Source organism: Musa acuminata, chromosome BXJ1-8, assembly GCF_036884655.1.
Source record: "Musa acuminata AAA Group cultivar baxijiao chromosome BXJ1-8, Cavendish_Baxijiao_AAA, whole genome shotgun sequence".
NCBI lineage: Eukaryota > Viridiplantae > Streptophyta > Magnoliopsida > Zingiberales > Musaceae > Musa > Musa acuminata.
In genome coordinates this window covers 5,221,802-5,244,119 of record NC_088334.1, presented here as the reverse complement: position 1 = coordinate 5,244,119, position 22,318 = coordinate 5,221,802, and the positions used below count along the sequence as shown (strand labels likewise).

The 22,318-nt window shown below is 44.1% G+C and overlaps 2 protein-coding genes across 4 annotated transcripts; one reads left to right on the top strand and one right to left on the bottom strand.

The window, feature by feature from the left end:
- Window positions 1-1,355: 1,355 nt before the first annotated feature.
- LOC103974624 (G-type lectin S-receptor-like serine/threonine-protein kinase B120) lies at window positions 1,356-15,223 on the bottom strand. Its single transcript, XM_065081269.1, is given in 10 exon segments — window positions 1,356-1,952; window positions 2,026-2,176; window positions 2,259-2,496; window positions 2,572-2,782; window positions 2,890-3,003; window positions 3,060-3,244; window positions 3,503-4,665; window positions 4,755-5,064; window positions 13,390-14,172; window positions 15,139-15,223. Coding segments are annotated over 10 exon segments (3,558 nt in total). The 3' UTR covers window positions 1,356-1,634.
- A 913-nt stretch (window positions 15,224-16,136) lies between these two features.
- On the top strand, window positions 16,137-20,002 carry LOC135587198 (G-type lectin S-receptor-like serine/threonine-protein kinase B120). Of its 3 annotated transcripts, XM_065078316.1 has the most exons (7): window positions 16,166-17,636; window positions 17,988-18,101; window positions 18,179-18,396; window positions 18,675-18,885; window positions 18,961-19,198; window positions 19,285-19,435; window positions 19,509-20,002. In XM_065078316.1, exons 1-7 carry the CDS (start codon window positions 16,361-16,363, stop codon window positions 19,824-19,826), a joined length of 2,526 nt encoding a protein of 841 aa, XP_064934388.1. In that variant the 5' UTR covers window positions 16,166-16,360; the 3' UTR covers window positions 19,827-20,002. The 3 variants fall into 3 exon arrangements, with proteins under 3 accessions (XP_064934391.1, XP_064934389.1, XP_064934388.1); XM_065078319.1 differs by lacking the exon at window positions 19,509-20,002 and having other exon boundaries at window positions 16,137-17,636; window positions 18,961-19,202; window positions 19,285-19,424; XM_065078317.1 differs by lacking the exon at window positions 19,509-20,002 and having other exon boundaries at window positions 16,137-17,636; window positions 19,274-19,414.
- Window positions 20,003-22,318: the final 2,316 nt, after the last annotated feature.

Genomic DNA, 22,318 nt, shown 5'->3' with positions numbered 1-22,318 from the left:
TTGACTACTTTTTTATTCCTATATTAGTTACCCTCTAGCGTCATGTGATCGACATTCAGCTCCATATGACCGACACAATAACATCAGATAACTAACACCGTAGTATCATATGACATACACCATAGTGTCATGTGAACGACACCATATAGACACTATTATAGTGTCACATGATTGACACCTCAGTATTATGAGATCCATATGTGGCCAACACCTCGGCACGAGGTCATTATCGTACCTTAGATTCGACGTATTATGATCACGATTAAGTTCGAAAGAAGTGTGCATACCCCTTCCAATAATTAACGTTGATTACAAAAGTAATAGTACTAAGAATTTACTATAAAGGACTACCTAAATATGCCTCCCGCACTTCAAACAATATAGTGTAAAAATATAAGCTAATTTTTTTTAATTCAAAACTAACTTCATCTGAGACATGTCGTCAAAAATGCTCCTAGCATCATGGAGAAAATTGTAAATAGGGTGTTTAATGTAATGCTCTTGTATATTCATGTCTTTTGGTTTGTTCATACTTTACACAGCATGTAGAGGGACGGTCGAAAGCTTAACAGCCCCAAGTTAGTTTTGAATAAATAAAGGTTATGTCATATGGACACTTGTGGGAGATATCGGTCTGTAGTGGATTATTTTGGATCTTTTGTTGTGCGACCGTTCAGAGCTTGTGAAGTCTATTTGTAATTTGTATTGGTTACGAAGTGTTTCTTGAAATGATTACTTGTCGATCCCGAGTGATATGTTTTCTCTAACCCATTTTCTCTTTTGTAGATCCTAAGAGATCATAGGAGGTTTCGGGGAGACTGACATTTGTGGACGACTATGTAAGGGTGTCACACGACTTAGACAAAATCAACTAAGTCCGTAACATAATTTTCCAACATTGGGCATATCGAAGTTGAGCAAGTGATGTGTCCACAACTATTGACTTGAGAATAGCATGAAATAGGAACCTCGTTTCGTTAATACTATATATTAATTTGGAAATGCTTGTTTGCTAACCGATCAAGGTTTGTTTAATAGGACGATATGGTCATTTTACATTAATTAGAACACGGCTGGGAGATGTGAAGAACGAGAAGCACGCATCACAATGACGCCCTTCTACGGTTTCGGGATCAGCGGTCAACAATACTGTGGTCGGTGGACGTCAGCCATTTGATTTACTGTAAAAATCGTACGTCAAGACTGCAATAATAATAACAATAATAATCTTTAATTTTCGTTTCCTAAGATAGGACGCGATATTTGATGCCCTTTGACCTCTCTGTTCCACTGTCTTCGATCTTCGAGTCAATAATAATAATAATAATAAATTAATATTCATTATAACGGCAAAATCAGAATCGAGCGTTGAAGAGTATCTAATGTTTTGCATACAAATGCCATCTCATGGCTGTCGTTTGGATCAGGAACATTGTCTGCTCACCAACTTACATTTGGCCATATGTCCATGGAAGCTACTTACGTTGTCAGCTCTGTTGCTGCAGCTAATTCTTTGTTCTCTCTCCCCCATGGACGATCGATGCCATCTTGAATCATGTAGCAGATGTTGTCGTCGAATCTCGATGTTCCATGTTGTGCCATGTACATCTCGAGATCACATTTGAGATCAGTCTCTAGCGTCCTTCCGCCGTCGTGATGGTCACGTTGTTGTAAGAACACATCTCAATATTGTCATCCCTTGAATCACCTCGGTGCGGATTCTGGTTTCTTCGGACCGTAAACGTTGGCTGTTTGGGTGCATCAGAGATTGTGGCTTCTTCGTTTTCCAGCATGAAAACAACTGAAGACATGGCTGGCCGATCACTGGGGCTGTCTTGCACGCACAGCAGGCCGACATGGATGCTTCGCACCACCTCCGCCCGAGCGCATGTGCCGGCAATCGATGGGTCGACGTAATCCTCTGCGTTGCCTTCGTTCCACAGTTGCCATGCCTGAATCATTGCAGGTCCAAAGTGAGCGGCAGAATCCATAGCTAAGCATCAACAGACGTGGGCGTCAACTCACGTAAGCCAGGAGATTAGGGGAGTCCATGGCGAGGGGAAAGCTGCTGTTCCGGAAGCCGCTCACGATCTCCAACAGCAGCACGCCGTAGCTGTAGACATCCGACTTCACGGAGAAGAGCCCTTCCATTGCGTACTCGGGAGACATGTAGCCACTGCAACGCACCTCACCACACATCAATGCCATTCATGCTTAATTAGCATCTACTCACTTCGGTGGACGATGATGAAGCTTACTATGTTCCGACGACTCTGTCGGTGTTGCCTTCGTCCTGGTTGCCGCCAAAAATCCTTGCCAGGCCGAAATCAGACACCTTGGGGTTCATCTCTTCGTCGAGCAGAACGTTGCTGGCTTTAAGATCCCGGTGAATTATCCGTAGCCTCGAATCCTGGTGAAGATAGAGAAGCGCTCGAGCAATCCCCTTGATTATGTTGAATCGCATCCCCCAGTCAAGCTTTGTTTTCTGGGTTGGATCTGCTCAAAGAGCTATCAGGCACAGGCTATCTGGAATCCACAGTGACTAGAAGTAAGTGGAAGAGTATGACGAACCAAAGAGGAGGAAATCCAAGCTTTTGTTGGGCATGTACTCGTAGACAAGTAGCTTCTCTTCTCCATGGATGCAGCAACCGAGGAGCCTGACTAAGTTCCTGTGTTGTAACTTGGCGATCAAGATGACCTCATTTTTGAACTCCTCCAAACCTTGCCCAGATCCTCTGACAAGTCTTTTGACAGCAATTTCTTGTCCTCCTGATAGCTTGCCCTGTCCAATGATTTTGTGCTTTGGTATCAAATTTCATTATCTATATAATATATATCAGAGGAAGAAAAGACCATCTACAATTCGACATTTGGGTAGTTGTCCTTTACCTTGTAAACTATGCCAAAACCTCCTTTTCCCAGCTTATTTGACTCGGAGAAATTGTTTGTGGCAAGGAGTAAGTTTCCGAAGTCGATTTGTGGAAGTTCTGGGTCTCGATCGGTCTACCCTTCTGCAAATTCGTCTGTACTTCAACTCAGATCTGTTAGTAGTCTGTCGTTTCCTTCCATCCTTTACACGATTTGGTTGCTAGAACTCGCATATAACAGGAGGGATCGACATACCTACCTTTTAATACCTTACCGCACCTCCATAAGACGAAGATACAAGCCAAAGAAAAGAGTGCTGCAGAAAGATATGCTGCAATTGCCACCTTCCTTGTCTTGCTCTTTCTGCCTGGTGTATCTGATTGCAGAAAGAGCTTCAGATGCATGTACTGTATTCAAAATCTGATCATCATTTGTCATCAAGAATGTGCTATCTTTGATAAATCCTATATAGTCCCACATCAGGAAAATCAAACTTGTTATCTCCTATTATAACTATAAATAAGGGTCTGGGCTTTGAGGTAGGTTGCAGAAATTATAACTATCATTTCATTCGAATGGTCAGTTTTGCAATAGAACAGTGGGATTTATAGCAAAAAAGATATCTAAATCATACCTAAACTCGGATCCATAAGGCGCAAATAGAGATCCTTGCCTGTCCTGTCTACCTTATTAGTATCTATCAACTCTCCCATCCAAACCAGGCATCGGGAGATGTTAGCATTTCCCACTAGCAATTCAGAATAAGCATAAGCTGTACAGGAACAGTTGGCTTGGCATTGAGATCTGCAGCCACTGATGTTGGTGTTGTTTAGAGACACGAAGTGGTCTGGCAATTTCATGCTTCCCACTTTCACAAATCCATCTCCATCATCACCACATCTCAAGGCCTTCTTTCTGATACAACCAGATGAGTTCTTCCCACTCTCCCATTCATTCTCAACCTTGGGCTCAAATCCCACCAAACATCTGCATTCTGACACCGAGTTTGTAGTATCACAGTACGCGAATCCACCACACCATCCATATCTTTCGCACCCGTCTTTTGGGAGAGACAAGTTTCTCCAGTGCTTGGAGCTATCATCCCAGATCAGGAACTCCTTCCGTCCCGAGTAGTTCATTGTGTAACGGGTATGAGGAGATCTATCAGAAATAGTTAGTGTCACGGACATCATATCTTCGTCTTTTATCACTGTTATGTATCCCACAGAGTTGGGGTTTTGCACTTGATCTCCGTAGAAGAAATTCCCGGTCCACACTTGGCTTCTCCAGTAGGGCTTTGACTTCCACCAAATCAAATACTGGAGACAAGTGCTGGGGTCGACGCCGAGGGAATAATCCCCCGGCGAAGGGTCGTCTGCGTCCTTCCAAGATGTGATGTATATGGCGGAGTGGCTGCTGCAATTGTATTGGATCTTCATGCCTGGAAGCACAGTGTCCGTAGGATGATCGAAGCTCTGCCACAAAATTCTGTTACTGTCTGCTCGAAGAACTAGATTTCCTGAGTTGAGCAGCACCGCCGCTGCGTCGCTGCCTGGCGCGCCAAGGCCGGTTAAATTCGACGACCAGAGAAGGCCTCCTTTGGCGTCCACCACGACGAGGTTGCTGTCCACACTTGGCTTCTCTTGTAGAGCTTTGTCCCCGACCAAATCAGGATCTGGGCAGGAGTGCTGGAGCCAATGCCAAGGGAGAAATTCCCTGGTGAGGGGTCGTATGCGTCCTTCCAAGATGTAAGGTACCTGGTTGAGTGGTTGCGGTAATTGTACAGGATCTTCATACCTGGAACGAAGGTGTCCGTAGGATGATCAAAGCTCTGCCACAATATATTATGACTGTTTGTTCTAAGAACTAGATTTCCTGAGTTGTACAGCACTGCCGCTGTGTCATTGCCTGGTGTGCCAAAGCCTGATAAATCTGATGACCAGAAGATGCCTCCTTCTGAGTCCACGATGACGAGGTTGCTGTCATCAGAGATTCGAAGAGTCGCAGAGGAATCATTGATCGGCTTCTCTCTGTTGGCAACCCATATGACTGTCCTTTGAGGGATGTTGTACCACACCCCGGCATAGAAATCACCAGTGGAATTTGTAGGAGAGAAGAAGCCGAACACAAATTCTCCAGCATCGGAGACCAAAGTCTCATTCAGGGAGATGAATTCCCCAGGAGTGAGTCTGTCATCTGAAGCACCAAGCAGTAGAAGAGAGAAAGATGATACCAAGAACATTACTGTTAAAATAAAGAGATAAATGAGTTGTAGAAGAAGTTGATTGTTATTGATATATCCTCCGTCTTTATATACAGGTTAGAAGGAGAAGTTTCCTCAACGGATTAGAGGATTTCCCTCAACAGAGTAGAGAGATTTCCTCAAATAGTTAGGGAAATCTCATCTACTTATCATGCCCCCGCAAAATGGTGCTCCTATCAAGGAGGCCAATCTTGGACTGATGTAATGCAAACAGTTTACGAGCTAGAGGCTTCGTAAGTGAGTCGGCCAATTGATCAGCCGTATGAACATGAGAAACACGGAGTTGACGGCGGACAACTTGATCACGTACAAAGTGGAAGTCGATAGCAATATGTTTCATGCGGGAGTGGAATACCGGATTAACGCACAGATAGGTAGCTCCAATATTATCACAATATATTGTAGGAGTGGAATCGATGTTGAGTTCCTGGAGAAGATTCGTGATCCAATTGAGTTCTGCAGTGGTAGCGGCAATGGCACGGTATTCAGCTTCAGTTGTAGACCGGGCGACTGTCTTTTGCTTCTTAGAACTCCAACTGATTGGATGAGCACCAAGGAAGATAATATACCCCGATGTGGATGTTCTATCATCAAGGTTACCCGCCCAATCAGCATCGGCAAATGCATGAAGACGAAGTGGAGAATGTTTACGAAAAAAGAGTCCATGATTTAGAGTCCCTTTAAGATATCGTAGAAGTCTCTTGACCGCAGACCAGTGTAGAGTAGATGGTTGCTGCATAAACTGTGATAATTTGTTCACAGCAAATGAGATGTCTGGACGCGTGAGAGCTAAGTATTGTAAAGAGCCAACAACTTGGCGGTATTGAGTGGGTTCTGTAGCAGGACTTCCATCTGATAATTTGAGAGAACCGCTAGCAGAGATGGGGGTTGTAACTGCATTTGCATCCTGCATGTTTGTCTTTAATAACAAATCTTGAATGTACTTGCGTTGTGATAAAAGGAGACCGGAAGATGTGAAGGTAGCTTCGACGCCCAGAAAGTAGCTCAAGGGTCCGAGATCCTTAAGCGAGAATCGAGCTGCCAACTGTTTGATGAACGCTTGGATGCTGGCGGGATTGTTGCCTGTGACAATAATATCATCCACATATACCAGAATATACATTGTGTTTCCATGATGATGTCGCAGAAACAACGAAGTGTCAGATTTGGAGTTAAGAAAGCCGACAGAAGTCAAAAATGAGCTAAGTTGAGTGTACCAAGCTCTCGGAGCCTGACGAAGTCCATAAATGGCTTTCCGAAGTTTGCAAACATGCTATGGATACTGAGGATGAGTAAAACCGGGGGGTTGTTGCATAAAAACATCTTCGAATAGAGATCCCTATAGAAAGGCATTATTAACATCCAATTGTCGTAATTGCCAGCCTTTAGTGGTATCCAGACTCAAGATAAGTCGGATTGTAGTGGGTTTAACAACAGGACTAAACGTCTCAGTGAAATCAACTCCAGGTCGTTGATGGAACCCTTTGGCGACTAGGCGTGCCTTATATCGGGCAACTGAGCCATCTGGGTTCTGCTTAATTCTAAAGACCCACTTACACCCGATGATGTTTTGTGAAGGATGAAAAGGAATTAGATCCCATGTTGAATTATGAAGGAGGGCATTATATTCCTCGCTCATGGCAATACGCCAATGCGGAGATTTTTGGGCTTGAGTGAAGGTGGTGGGTTCAATGTTGGGGGATGAGGAATTCATGACAGCTTGTAGGTTAAGTACTTGACGAGGTTTAAAAATACCATGCTTAGAGCGAGTGGTCATAGTATGATTGGAGATGACAGGATTAGGAGGTAATGTTGGGTGAGGATCAGTGGCACAAGCCGGGTCAAGTGGAGACACGTTAGGGGCACTTGGGCGAGAAGGAGGTAAAGAGGATGGTTGTGTTTCGGAACATATTGCCCCATCAATTGGAGAAGAGTGGAGTGGAGTAGGAACAGAGGAAACAGGCAAGTGTTGAACTGGAGTGATATAGTGCGGATCAGGAGGGGAGGAAGTAGACGAAGACATGGGAGGCTCGTCCGATTGATCCGAAGGTATACTCCAGTGAGATAGTGAAGTGGTCCGTATGGCAGGATATGGAAGGGTTTGGAAAGGAAAGTTAGACTCAACAAAGATAACGTGACGTGATATGAAGATTTTGTGAGTGTGGAGATTATAGCAGCGGAAAGCATTATGGTCAAGTGAGTAACCAATAAAGACGCAAGGAGAAGATCGGGATGTTAACTTATGAGAGGCATAGAGACGTAACCAAGGATAACATAAACAACCGAACACACGGAGTTTACGAAGGTTAGGGGGTTTGTGAAACAGTGTGTCAAAGGGGGACTGGTGTTGTAGAACTGGTGTAGGCATCCGATTAATTAGGTAGACAGCAGTTTGAAAGGCTGCTGTCCAGAAAGTTGAAGGCATGGAAGCCTGATGTAAAAGTGTGAGTCCAGTTTCTACTATATGCCGATGTTTGCGTTCGGCAGAACCAACTAGTTGAGGAGTATGTGGAGGAGACTTGAGGTGTTGAATGCCACAAGCTGAGAGATGAGACGCCAGGGCTTGATATTCACCGCCACCATCAGAGTAGACTGTTTTAATGGTAGACTGAAAATAATTTTCGACCAACTTCTGGAAAGTGGAAAAAACACGAGAAACGTCAGATTTATGGGAAAGAGGATATATCCATGTGTACTTGGAGAAGTGATCTACAAAAATAACATAAAATCGGAACTTATCAAAAGATAAGATTGGAGCAGGACCCCAAACATCAGTATATATAATTTCAAAAGGTTTAGAGGAGGAAATTGAAGATGAACCAAAAGGCTGCCGATGACTCTTATTACTAAGACAAGCATCACAATGCATCATAGAATTAGGGGACTTAAAAAGAGGAAGAGAGTGACGAGATAATAATTTCTGCTGAATAAAGGGTGAGGGATGGCCCAGCCGACGATGCCACACATCAACTGGAGCCGCAACAGAAGAATGAACAGTGGGCTGGGTCATTCGAGAGGCTGACGGTCATATTCATAAATGTTGTCTTTATTCGGGCCTTGGACCAATGATGCCCCCGTGCTCAAGTCCTTAACAAGAAATGAATCAGGAAAAAATTCAATGGAAGTATTGTTATGTTTGCAAAATTGAGAAACAGAAATGAGGTTGCGTTTAATATGAGGGGCGCATAAAACATCATCGAGAGTAAATGTATTAGAGTCAGAATTAAGCGTTGTGGAACCAGTATGATATCTTCATTGCCGCCATAGGGATTGTGAAGAGACAAATTCTGAAGATCAGCGGTGATGTGATGAGAGGCACCAGAGTCGACAATCCAGTTGGACTGGCTAGGTGTCGGAGTAGTTAGGAGATTTGCCTGTGGCCAGTGTGACGGAGTAGGGAGGCGGGGACGAGACCGGCAAACTTTAGCGGAATGGCCGACTTTGTCACACAGTTGGCAAATGACCCGTCTCTGATGGCTCGGTAGGGCAGGACGCCAAGACGGATGATGGCTGGAGTCGCCACTTTGCGAGAAGGGATGACTAGGAGGATAGGAGGGGTGTTGCATGGAACTCACAGAATCAAGAGGCGCAGTAGCCAAACCTTGGGTGATGTTCGGTGAGTACCGAGTGTTCTTCCGTTTAGACTTGTGACTGACTTGAGCTGTGACAGTTGATCCAGGCAGTTTGTCCGCACGCTTCAAGTACATCTCGTAGTCAGTCAGCTTATCATAGAGATCTTCAAAAGAGATTGGCGAGTCGCGTGCCCGAATTGCAGCAGCCAATTCTTTGTAGTCGATGTCGAGACCATTGAGGGTATGAATGACAACCTCTTCGTCACATAGGGAATGACCTATCAAGGCCAAGTCATCGATGATAACCTTGATAAGTTGTAAATAATCAGAGATAGTACTTCCCTCTTGTTTTGTCTCCATAAGCTTGGATAGAAGACTGAGCTTGCGAGTACGCGAATGATTTGCCAGGGTGGTTTGCAGTTTAGACCATGCATCGGCAGCTGTCACACATGAAGATATCAAGGGAGCAACGGATCCAACAACTGAAGCTTGAATGGCTTGGAGAATGAGACGATCTTGACGTAGCCACAGTTTGTGAGCTGGATTGAGTACTGGATTAGGATCGCCGGGGATGTTGAGCATGGCCGAAGGACAACTGAAAGAACCATCAACGTAACCTAACAAATCATATCCAAATAAAAGATTAGAGAATTGAGCTCGCCAGGACGCATAGTTGCCACCCTTTGATAACTTAAAGGGGATTAGCGTAGCAGCATTGATGGAGATAAGCCCTGTAGAAGAACAAGAAGTGGGAGTCCCTACAGGAACTGAAACATCAGAAGAAGTGAACGAAGATATTTTTCTTTTTCTTTGTTTTTTTTTTTTTTTTTTTTTTTTTTTTGTAGAAGGCAGCGAACCTTGTGTGATACTCAGGTCACACAAGGTGGAGAATGAGGGAGGGGGCTGCTGCTATAGATTGCTTGCTTTTGCTTGCTGTAGTAGATTGAGCAATCTACAACAGTGCCAAAAGTTGCCGGCAGCTGCTGTGGATTGCTGCTTGCTGCTGCAGATTGTAGGGACTGCAGTTCGCCGGGAGATGGCTGCAAAAACTGCAGCGGTACTCAAGACTGCAGTTCGCTGCTGTGGATTGCTGCTTGCTGCAGCAGATTGTAGAGGCTGCAGTTCGCCGGAAGATGGTTGCGAAAACTACAGCGGTACTCAAGACTGCGGTTCGCCGGAAAATGACCGCAAAAAATCTGCAGCAGTACTCAAGGAAACTGCAGTGAGAGAAATATGTAGCAATTAGGTGTATAGAGGAAAGCGACAACGAAAGCTGCTGCGATAGAGGAAGATGCAGCGGTTTCGGCTGCTGCTGGCCGGGAAGTGGCTGCGACAGCGAAGGAGGAAGACGAGAGAAAGACACCGTCGTTCGCCGTTCGTCGCTATTGAGGAGGAAGACACCGCCGTTGAGGAGGCGCCGTTGTGTAGAGGGAAACAGCAGCGAAAGCTGCTGCGGTAGAGGAAGATGCAGCAGTTGCGACTGCTACTGGCCGGAGAAGTGCAGGAGGCGGCTGATGTCTTCTCTGGTGCTGCCCAACGTGGGGCTGAAGGACCACGTTGTCCTTCCGGCGAAGAAGAAGGAAGAGGAAGATGCAGCAGTTGCGACTGCTACTGGCCGGGAAGTGAGGAAGACACCGTTGTTCGCCGTTCACTGCTATTGAGGAGAGAATGTTTTCCTCCTTGCGTGATGGCGACGGAGAGTGTCTGCTGTAGGCAGCAAATAGGAGAGGGAGCAAGGCCGGCGAAGAAAAGCAAGACCGGTTAGCACTGGCTCTGAATCCGTGTCTTGGTGCTTCTTCAATGACTCCCCTTGAGGCAGCGTGCTACTGTGGCCGCTTGGCTAACACATGGCGATGCTGCTGTCGTCAAGAGGAGCTGCTCTGATACCATGTTAAAATAAAGAGATAAATGAGTTGTAGAAGAAGTTGATTGTTATTGATATATCCTCCGTCTTTATATACAGGTTAGAAGGAGAAGTTTCCTCAACGGGTTAGAGGATTTTCCTCAACAGAGTAGAGAGATTTCCTCAACGGGTTAGAAGGGAAATCTCATCTACTTATTAATTACAACGTACGGTGGTAGCCTCACCATCAGTCTGCAGCTTCTTTTTGTGAACCTTTGTGCATTTGAGCTTCTTGCAAGCAGATAGCTACGATTTCTTCTTTTCGCTTTCTTTCCTCTCTATGAAGGGACTTGACACTGCTTGCAGATTTGGAACTCCGTACTTGCCCTGTTTTGTCCACACATGCTAAAGAAGAATCCAAACGGTTAGACTGGTCTCAGAACATCAGACCACAGGATTGGCATCTTCGTTCTTCAAGAATCTCAAAATCTGACCATCAGATTGTCACAAGAAGACAGTACAAGAAGAGTGCATGACAAGCAAAATGACTCCTGCACCATGTCCTTACTCTGATCATAGCACCCTTATTGGACTCTTCTCATAGCAGAGAAAGGGATTAGTCCAGCATACTGATCCAGGCATGCCCCACTTGATTGCTGGCATTGACCAACCAAGAAGATTCTTAGAGTTAGCCTAGAAAATTTATCATAAGGTAATTTTGGCAACACAACAAAGATAATAAAACGAAAAGATAAAACACCCGAAAATACTAAACAAGAAAAACCCAAACTATAAGTCCAAACTATTTAACTAAGTGTGGACTTAAACCAAAGTAAATACTTAGGTTTTCTTGTGGTGCTATTTGTGATGCATCTGACTTTAAAGCTCATACCCTTATTTATAGTTTCAATATGAGACAACAAGTCTGGTTTTCCCGATGTGGGACTATAGGACTTACCAAACTAACAAATCTTCACCTTGGCATGTTCCAACAAAACTTGCTCTACCTTCTTCACAAAAGCCTCAATGGGCAATCACCAATAATAAACACCAACCAAGTTCAAGCACTGCTTGAACTTGTAAACCCGAAGAGGCTTCGTAAGCATATTAACTGGATTGTCCTTCATATGAATTTTCTGAACAAGGACTTTCCCTTCAGCAATGGTATCCCATTTGCATCCAATAATTTTCTTACCAGAAGGCGGCTTCACAAGATCTCAAGTTCTATTCCGATGGAGAGATTCAATTTCTTCATTCATCGCAATTAACCAATTAGCGGAATTATCACAAGAAACTGCATCTGAGTAGGTAGTAGGCTCACCAACTTCACTTGTACCTTCTGCAACAAACAAAGCATATGCAACCAAATTTGCATATCTTTGTGGTGGTCGAATATTTCTCCGTAGTCTATCATTGGCTATGGAAGAGTTCGACTTAAAAAAATTTGAACTACCAATCTCAAGCTCCACCTGCTTCTGCGCACTATCATTTGTACAACTAGTAGAATCCTCTTTAGAAGATAACATAGATAATTCATCAAAAGTAACATCTCTACTGATTACAAATTTTGGGGATTTGAGATCAGAACACCATAATCTGTATCCTTTCACCCCAGAAGCATACCCAAGGAAAATGTATTTTTTAGCTCGAGGCTCTAATTTTCCTTTATTTACATGCATGTATGCTGGACACCCAAAAATTTTTAAATCAGAGTAATCAGCAGGAGTACCTGACCAAATTTCCTCCGGAGTTTTAAAGTTATGTGCTGCATAAGGAGCGCGGTTGACAACGTAATAGGCCATATTAATCGCCTCTGCCCAAAAGTCCTTTGTTAACCCTACATTTGAGATCATACACCTTGCTCTCTCCAAGAGTGTTATGTTCATACATTCGGCCACACTATTTTGCTGAGGCGTCATCCTAACAGTGCGATGCCGAACGATTCCTTCATTTTTGCAAAATTCATTAAAGTCACCTTCACAAAATTCCATGCCATTATCTGCTTACATTGTTTAAAAGTTAGAAAAACATCATTTTTATGCTTCAAAAAATAAACCCAAACTTTCCTGGAATAATCATCAATGAAAGTCAACATATACCTAGCACCACCCTTAGATTGAATATGAGCTGGACCCCAAAGATTTGAATGAATATAGTCAAGACTATCTTTCATTTTGTGAACTACCGAAGAAGTGAAGCTGACTCTTTTCTACTTTCAAAAAATGCAGTGTTCACAAAAATCCAGTGGCCCAGTACTCTGTCTGCAAAATAGACCCCTTTTGCTCAATATGCTCAAACATTTTTCACTCATATGATCCAAACGCATATGCCATAATTTGGTGATGTCAGAATCAGACAATGATAATGACAAGACTGCAACCGAGCCTGTGATAGTAGTTCCCTGCAAAATATATAAGCTACTAGACCTACAAGCTTTCATAACAACAAGGGCACTTCTAGAAATTTTCATAACTCCACCTTCAACTGTGTATTTACACCCAAGGGTCTCTGGGATGCCTAAAGAGATGAGATTCTTTTTTAAATCAGGAACATGTCTAACATTAGTGAGCATCCTCATGATACCATCATGCATTTTAATTCGGATTGTTCCTCTACCAACAACATCACATGCTGCATTATTACCATCAAAATAATTCTAAACATCTGCATTCTGGCACCAATCTTGTAGTATCACGGTACGCGAATCCACCACACTATCTTTCGCACTCCCCGTTTGGCAGAGACCAGGTTCTCCGGTGCTTGGAGCCATGATCCCAGCTCAGTAACTCGATCTGTCCCGAGTAGTTCATTGTGTATCGGATATGAGGAGATCTATCGGATACACTTAGTGTCACGGAGATCGCATCTTCGTCTGCTATCACTGATACGTATGTCAAGAGAGGTGGAGTTTGGCACTCGATCTCCGTAGAAGAAATTCCGGGTCCACACTTGGCTTCTCCAGTAGGGCTTTGACTTCTACCAAATCAAGCACTGGAGACAAGTGCTGGGGTCGACGCCGAGGGAATAATCCCCCGGCGAAGGGTCGTCTGCGTCCTTCCAAGATGTGATGTATATGGCGGAGTGGCTGCTGCAATTGTATTGGATCTTCATGCCTGGAAGCACAGTGTCCGTAGGATGATCGAAGCTCTGCCACAAAATTCTGTTACTGTCTGCTCGAAGAACTAGATTTCCTGAGTCGAGCAGCACCGCCGCTGCGTCGCTGCCTGGCGCGCCAAGGCCGGATAAATTTGACGACCAGAAAAGGCCTCCTTTGGCGTCCACCACGACGAGGTTGCTGTCGTCGGAGATCCGAAGAGTGGCGGAGGAATCGGTGATGGGCTTGTCTCTGTTGGCGACCCATATGACCGACTTCTCAGGGATGTCGTTGTACCACATGCCGACGTAGAAATCGGTAGTGGAATTCGTTGGCGAGAAGAAGCCTAACGCAAAGGCTCCACCATCGGAGACCAAAGTCTCGTTCCGGGAGATGAATTCCCCGGGCGTTAGTCTGTCATCTGAGGCAGATGAGATGCAGATGATAGCAAGAGGGTTATAGCGTACAGAGGTAGCCTCGCCATTATTCCCACGATCAATGTCGACTGTCAGAGATGCATGCTTCTTATGAACTTAATCATGGTCGGATATGATAACGTCCAGTCAATTTTACCTCGTGCCGAGGAGTTGGCATGGCACTACTCCGAGATGCCATGGTATATTGGTCGCATGGTGTTTAAATATTGACGATGGGACATCAAGGTGTTGATTGCTTTCTTATCTTTATATTAGTTACCCCCTAATGCTATGTAATCAACACTGTATGACCTAACCACTATAATATTATGTAATGGACACCGCATCATTTTATAACCGACACCTTATGGATATTACTAGTGTCACATGACACCATATAGATGTCACTATAATATCACATGATTCATACCTCAGTATTATATGATTAATACATGATTAATACATCGATATAAACTTAAATTGATTAGACATAATCATACATTGGATTCGACTCATCATAACCATGATTAAGTTCGGAAGAAGTATGAATCCCCATATCGATTACGAAAATAATAATATTAAAATTTATTATAAAGGGCTACCTTGATATCCATCAACATACATCAGACAATCGAATGTAAAATATTAGTTAATTAGAAGACTGCTGGGAGAAGAGGAAAATGAGAAGCATGCATCACAATGACGCACTTCTCTGGTTTCGGGATCGAGCGGTCAACAATACTATCGTCGGTGGCCGTCAGCCACTTGATTTACTGTAAACATCGTACGTCGACGATAATAATAATAATAATAATAATAATCATCTTTACTTTTTCGAAAAGACACGATTTTTGATGCCATCGGAGCTCACGTTGGTCGCAGTCAACCGACGACACCTGAACCTTTTTCTACTGTCTTCAATCTTCAAGTCCTAAATGATAATAATAATAATAATAAATTAATATTCATTATACTTCAGAAAAAGGGGTCAAAATCAGAATCGAGCGTTGAAGATTATTAGTGTTTAGCATGCGAATGTCATGTCATGGCTGTCGGTTGGATGAGGAACATTGTCTGCTCACCAACTGACATGTGGCCATGTCCATGGAAGCTACTTACGTTGTCAGCTCTGTTGATGCAGCTCATTATTTGTTCTTTCTCTTCCATGGACGATAGATGTCATCTTGAATCATGTAGCAGATGTTGTCGTCGAATCTTGATGTTCCATGTGAAGAATGATGTTATCATGGTTCTGATTTGGTTTTGGGGACTTGGGGTTAATCTTTTGGTGCATATGGTTGTCTTAAACATGAACACAGTCAAATTCTGGGAGTCTTGCGTTTATTTATCCCACTTTTGATCATGATATCATCTTTTGATACTCTAAAAAGGAGAACATAAATGAGATAGGTAACATTCTGGATGAGGTCAAAGCAAACAGAAACTTTTGATGGCATCTCAAAGAACACACAAGGATCAAAATGCAAATACTAAGATCGAATCTCTTGTTGTTCAAACAATCACCATTTCATTTTAGGTTGCACACCAAGATTGATGATCCCAAGTTTTGACTTCTATCAGCTGTTCATTTGTCACTTCGGTAGGCTTCCTGAATCAAATTTCCATTGAGTCAATTTACTTCTCATGGTTTAAAGCAAACTCCAGCTGCAGAGTCAAAGACGGAAGTTGCAATTCTCTTCCTGAGTTCCTGTTGCAGAGTCAATTTACTTGTTGTTGGCGTTCTGAGCTAAATTGTTCTCATCATGAAGACAATGGCAGGTCTTCACTTCCTGGAAGCCTCTGCTTTCTTGTGTCCGATCTTTCTACATTCACTCAAATGATCGATCAGGTCAGAACCTTCTTGGTTGGTCAATGCCAGCAATCAAGTGGGGCATGCCTGGATCAGTATGCTGGACTAATCCCTTTCTCTGCTATGAGAAGAGTCCAATAAGGCTGCTGTGATCAAAGTGAGGACATGGTGCAGGGGTCATTTTGCTTGTCATGTACTCTTCTTGCACTGTCTTCTTGTGACAATCTGATGGTCAGATTTTGAGATTCTTGCAGAACGAAGATGCCAATCCTGTGGTTTGATGTTCTGAGACCTGGCTAACTGTGTGAACAAAACAGGGCAAGTTAGCACCCACCAACTACAATTTGATCACTTCTGAAAGTATGGAGTTAAAAATCTGCAAGCAGTTTCGAGTCCCTTCATAGAGAGGAAAGAAAGCGAAAAGAAGAAATCCTAGCTATCTACTTGCAAGAAGCTCAAATGCACAAAGGTTCACAAAAAGAAGCTGCAGACTGATGGTGAGGCTACCACCGTACGTTGTAATCTTCTTGGTATCATCTCTATCTCTTCTACAGCTTGGTGCTTCAGATGACAGACTCACTCCCGGGGAATTCATCTCCCTGAATGAGACTTTGGTCTCCGATGCTGGAGGATTTGTGTTCGGCTTCTTCTCTCCTACAAATTCCACTGGTGATTTCTATGCCGGGGTTTGGTACAACATCCCTCAGAGGACAGTCATATGGGTTGCCAACAGAGAGAAGCCGATCAATGATTCCTCTGCGACTCTTCGAATCTCTGATGACAGCAACCTCGTCATCGTGGACTCAGAAGGTGGCATCTTCTGGTCATCAAATTTATCAGGCTTTGGCACACCAGGCAATGACACAGCGGCAGTGCTGTACAACTCAGGAAATCTAGTTCTTAGAGCAAACAGTCATAATATACTGTGGCAGAGCTTTGATCATCCTACGGACACCTTCGTTCCAGGTATGAAGATCCAATACAATTACCGCAAACACTCAGCCAGGTACTTTACATCTTGGAAGGACGCAAACGACCCCTCACCAGGGAATTTCTCCCTTGGCATTAATTCCAGCACTTCTATCCAGACCCTGATTTGGTCGGGGACAAAGCTCTACAGGAGAAGCCAAGTGTGGACTGGGAATATGCTCACCGGATCACGAGCAATCAACACCTCTGTGGTATACTTAACAATGCTAGAATATGATGGTGAGGTCTACATCACACTAAGTGTCTCAGATGCATCATTGTATATTAGATACACATTAAACTATTTAGGACAGATTGAGTTACTGAGTTGGAATAAGACTTCCAAGAATTGGACAAAGTACTCGTCTGTGCCAAATTACAAGTGCGAAACATATGGATGGTGCGGTCAATTCGCGTATTGTGATAGTACTGAATCAGTGCCAGCATGCAAATGTATGGAAGGATTTAAGCCCAAGGTTCAGAGTGACTGGGAGAATGGGAAATTCTCAGCTGGTTGCATCAGAAAGAAGGCATTGAGGTGTGGTGATGGAGATGGATTTCTGAGAGTTGAAGGCATGAAATTGCCAGACCACGTTGTGTTACTTGGGAACAGAAACATCGGAGACTGCAGAACTGCATGCCTAACCAATTGTTCCTGTACGGCTTATGCTTATTCTGATGTGACCACGGGAAACTCAACGATCTCAGGGTGCTTGATTTGGGTGGGAGAGTTGATAGATACTGAGATGTTAAGCAGTGGTGGGGAGGATCTCTATTTGCGCCTAATGGATATCAGTTTAGGTATGCATTTTATCTCTTTCCTTTTGGATATTATTGCTTCAATGCAACACTGGTGGTAGTATGGGGTAGTCTTGTTGAGGTTGTGGAGCATGAATACATATTGATCACTGCAGGAAACTGAGCTTTCCACTGACATATAGCTGCTATTCTTTCTGCTATCTACAATGGATTTTATTTTCCTTTGAGACGATCACATAGTTCCTGTAATGAACCTGAACACTGCATCGTCCTGGCTGACCTACAGTCATAATAAGACATGCTGCACCATCTTGAATTCTTAGGAGCTTTCACTTGACAATGCTTATCGAACTTTGTTTCAGAATATGCATCTGAAGTTGTTTCAGTAAACAGGAACATCAGGCAGCAAGACGAAGGCTCGGAGGATAGTAATTATAGTATCTCTTTCTGCGATTATCGTTTCTTTGGCCTGCATCTTTATCTTATGGAAGTTCAGTGAGGGTTTAGGTAAGTTGTGTCCCTACAAGTTTTAGGAACCAAATTGATCAGCTATGAGAATTTAATTGACTCAACTGCCCAACCAGGTGTCTTCAAGGATCAAACGAAAGGAAAACTACTATGTGATCTGAGCTCAAGTACAGATTTTGCAAACAACATCTCTGGCTCGAACGAATTCATAGAAGGGCAGCCTCATCGAGGTCCAGAACTTCCGCTAATTGGTTTTGAGAACATACTCTTGGCCACAAACAATTTCTCCGAGTCAAATAAGCTGGGAAAAGGAGGTTTTGGCATAGTTTACAAGGTAAGTATTAAACCTGAATTTATCGTAATGTTGAATTCTTGATTGTGTTTGACCTCATTTTTTCTTGTGGTATATAAAGCTTCACTACAAATATTCCTTTGTCATCAACCTCACTATATATGTTACTTTATATTGTGTACAAGAAAGAAGATGAAAAGGTGATGACCATCCTTGTGAGCAGATGGATTCCTCGATGTCCATTAGATATCCTATGATGAAGGATATCAATGACGACAATGAAGTTGATTCTTTTCTAAAAAAAAAAAATCTAATTTCAGGGAAACCTACCAGGAGGAAAAGAGATTGCTGTTAAAAGACTCTTGAGAGGATCTAGGCAAGGTTTGTCGGAGTTCAAAAATGAGGTCATTTTGATTGCCAAGTTACAGCACAGGAACCTAGTCAAGCTTCTTGCTTACTGTATCCATGGGGAAGAGAAGCTACTGGTCTACGAGTACATGCCCAACAAAAGCTTGGATTTCCTCCTCTTTGGTTCGTCATACTCTTTCACTTTCTTATAGTCACTGAGAATTCCAGATACGTTGTGCCTGATAGCTCTTTGAGCAGATCCAACACAGAAAACAGAGCTTGACTGGGGGAAGCGATTCAACATAATCAAGGGGATCGCTCGAGCGCTTCTCTATCTTCACCAGGATTCGAGGCTACGGATAATTCACCGGGATCTTAAAGCCAGCAACGTTCTGCTCGACGAAGAGATGAACCCCAAGGTGTCTGATTTCGGCCTGGCAAAGATTTTTGGCGGCAACCAGGACGAAGCCAACACCGACAGAGTCGTCGGAACGTAGTAAGTAAGCTTCATCATCGTCCACGGAAGTGAGTTGATGCTAATTAACCATGAATGCCATTGATGTGTGGTGAGGTGCGTTGCAGTGGCTACATGTCTCCCGAGTACGCAATGGAAGGGCTCTTCTCCGTGAAGTCGGATGTCTACAGCTACGGCGTGCTGCTGTTGGAGATCGTGAGCGGCTTCCGGAACAGCAGCTTTCCCCTCGCCATGGACTCCCCTAATCTCCTGGCTTACGTGAGTTGACGCCCACATCTGTTGATGCTTAGCTATGGATTCTGCCGCTCACTTTGGACCTGCAATGATTCAGGCATGGCAACTGTGGAACGAAGGCAACGCAGAGGATTACGTCGACCCATCGATTGCCTGCTCATGCGCTCGGGCGGAGGTGGTGCGAAGCATCCATGTCGGCCTGCTGTGCGTGCAAGACAGCCCCAGTGATCGCCCAGCCATGTCTTCAGTTGTTTTCATGCTGGAAAACGAAGAAGCCACAATCTCTGCAGCACCCAAACAGCCCATCTTTACAATTCAAAGAAACCTGAATCCAGATACAGGTCATCCACCAGATGACACCGACCAGGTGTGTTCTTACAACAACGTGACCGTCACAGCTGCAGAAGGACGCTAGACACCCATCTCAAAATGCGTTGAGCAGAGACACCAACAAGCAAGCAGAGGTCTGTTATGTAGAAAATTCACTTGTTATGGAATAATTGATGTGATTTCTTTATTTGATTTGATGTAGTTTTAGCTTAATTAAATCTGATTGGCAATGTGACGAGGACAAGATGGCTCTTTGTGATCTGCCCCTTGTCGATCTCCTCCAACGAGAGGTTCAGCACCGTCATCGCACGCTCTCTTGCATCGTTCGGCCTCTATCGTGCAGCATTGGATCCAACTTGGGATCGCCCTCGATGCCCCCAATCAACGCTGTAAAATCGAACCAATGCTTCGCTAGTGATAATTTATTTACATGGACAAATATTTAAAGTAAAAAATCATAAACTTTTTTCTTGTCCTTTATAACTTAAAAAAGATACTCATAAATTTTTTTTTATGATTATATATGAATACTACCTTCAACAAATATGACCTTTTTTTTATCACTCGCATCCGCACTCACACACTTCGGATTACTAACTTAGTATCAAAGGTATTGAATCGAAAAATCTCTTTTAATATTGGTCTTTATGCAAGTGATACCTTAAGAGGTTGGTGTTTCTGCTCTTTGCATATAAGTCTAGACCATGTTAGGCTGATCAAGATATCAACGATTTTTTTTCCTAATATTTTTTACATTAAAAGGAGGGCTTGTTATCGTAGGAATATTCACCTATCAACCCTCTTAATAAATGCGAGGTTCTTCATCCGACCTATAATATTTTCATTCATGGGAGACAACAATATTTTCATTCATGGGAGACAACATCCGATCTTTCCATACGTGGATGCATCCACCTCGTCAATGCGATACTAACGTTCGTTCAATGATATGGGATAATCCCAAGTCACCTATTCGTAAACCTCAGATTCCTTTTTGTCAACCTTCAACGATCTGAGCTTCCTCCAAGTACAAAGCTACGGTTCCTTCGCCCCCTGCACGAAGCGAATTGAAATTTATCGCAGGCTTTGACTCCACACTTTCCTCAATATCCCTCCGAGGGAACTGAAACTGTTGAGTGGAATTCGTAGGCGAGAAGAAGCCTAACGCAAAGGCTCCACCATCGGAGACCAAAGTCTCGTTCAGGGAGATGAATTCCCCGGGCGTTAGTCTGTCATCTGAGGCACACAGCAACAGAAGAGGGTTATAGCGTACAGAGGTAGCCTCGCCATTAGTCTTCAGCTTCCTTTTCGTCAACCTTCAACGATCTGAACTTTCTCCTTCCTTTGCTTTCCTCTCCACGAAGGAAATTGAAATTTCTCGCAGACTTCGACTCCACACACTTTCCTTTCCCCTCTAAAACTGTTGAGCTGAAGCAATCTGGTCCCCGATTTCAATAAGCGTCTTTGGCTCAACTTATTCTTCTTCTGCAAACACGTCTTCCTGCACTTCTCCGTAGTTTCGGTAGTCACCCCGCCCTCCTTCCACTTTGCTGGCATCAATTATTAGTTTCTAAAAATCTTTTTTTACTATTGATAATCCTTTTTTAAAATAATAAAATATTTATACCCTCTTATTATCGGTTTTATTTTTATTTTTCCTTCCTCACAACTCCTTATTTTGCTGCTGCGGACTCCACACAGAAATAGTATCACTCTATCATGTTTTTGTCGATGCGAGGGATGAAAAATAGTTTCATTGTTTCTATAGATCATTTCGTCTGTCACTTTCTATACATATCGAAACATTGCATGAGTGTTAATGCCTCTGTTTCGGACACCCCCCCACTTCACAAGGAGGTAAAAGCCACTGCAAGCTCACACCTTGTTCTCGGAGCTTCTCTTCCTGGTGACCCGAATGTAGGCGAAGATTGCCGCGAAGATGGCGGTGGCGAGCCCTCCGAGTATCACCTCCGCCCCGGCGATCGACTTGTCGAAGGGTCGGTGGCGCTTCCCGATGAGCGCCGCTCCCTCCGGTGCGCCGGCGACGCCCGACTCCCCGACGCCTGGGCTCGCGCTCTGGGATGGCGCAATGGCCGAGTGAGGCCCGCCGAGATCCAGTGCGGTGACTCTGGACTCCGCCGGCGTCGGCCTAGCCACCGCTAGCGTTGCCGCGAGATCCAGAACTAGCAAGCCCAAGAGAAGCAAGCGAGCCATTGGCTTGGAGCAGTATGCGTCGGTACCGAAACAAGGAGCTTCGGGTCTGGAGATCTTGCGGGAGAGAGCTTAGTGCTTCAAGGCCTTTATATAAGGACAGAGGTCCTGAAATGGTTCGTAGAGGCCTTTCTTAACGAGGGCAGGCAGTGGCATCATCCATGATGGTTCCGCCACGGTGGTCTCTTGAGCAGGTTGGCTCCATATTTTAGTGTCTGGAGAAGGGTGGTCAGTGGACAAGAGAGAAAGACACGGCCGCCTCCACAAGCGACAGCGGAAGCACAACTGGATCCTCGGGATGTGAAAGGAACTGGGGATGGCTGATGACAGAGGAGCACTGGGTGGCGCCGCGGTGGTGGGTGCGCC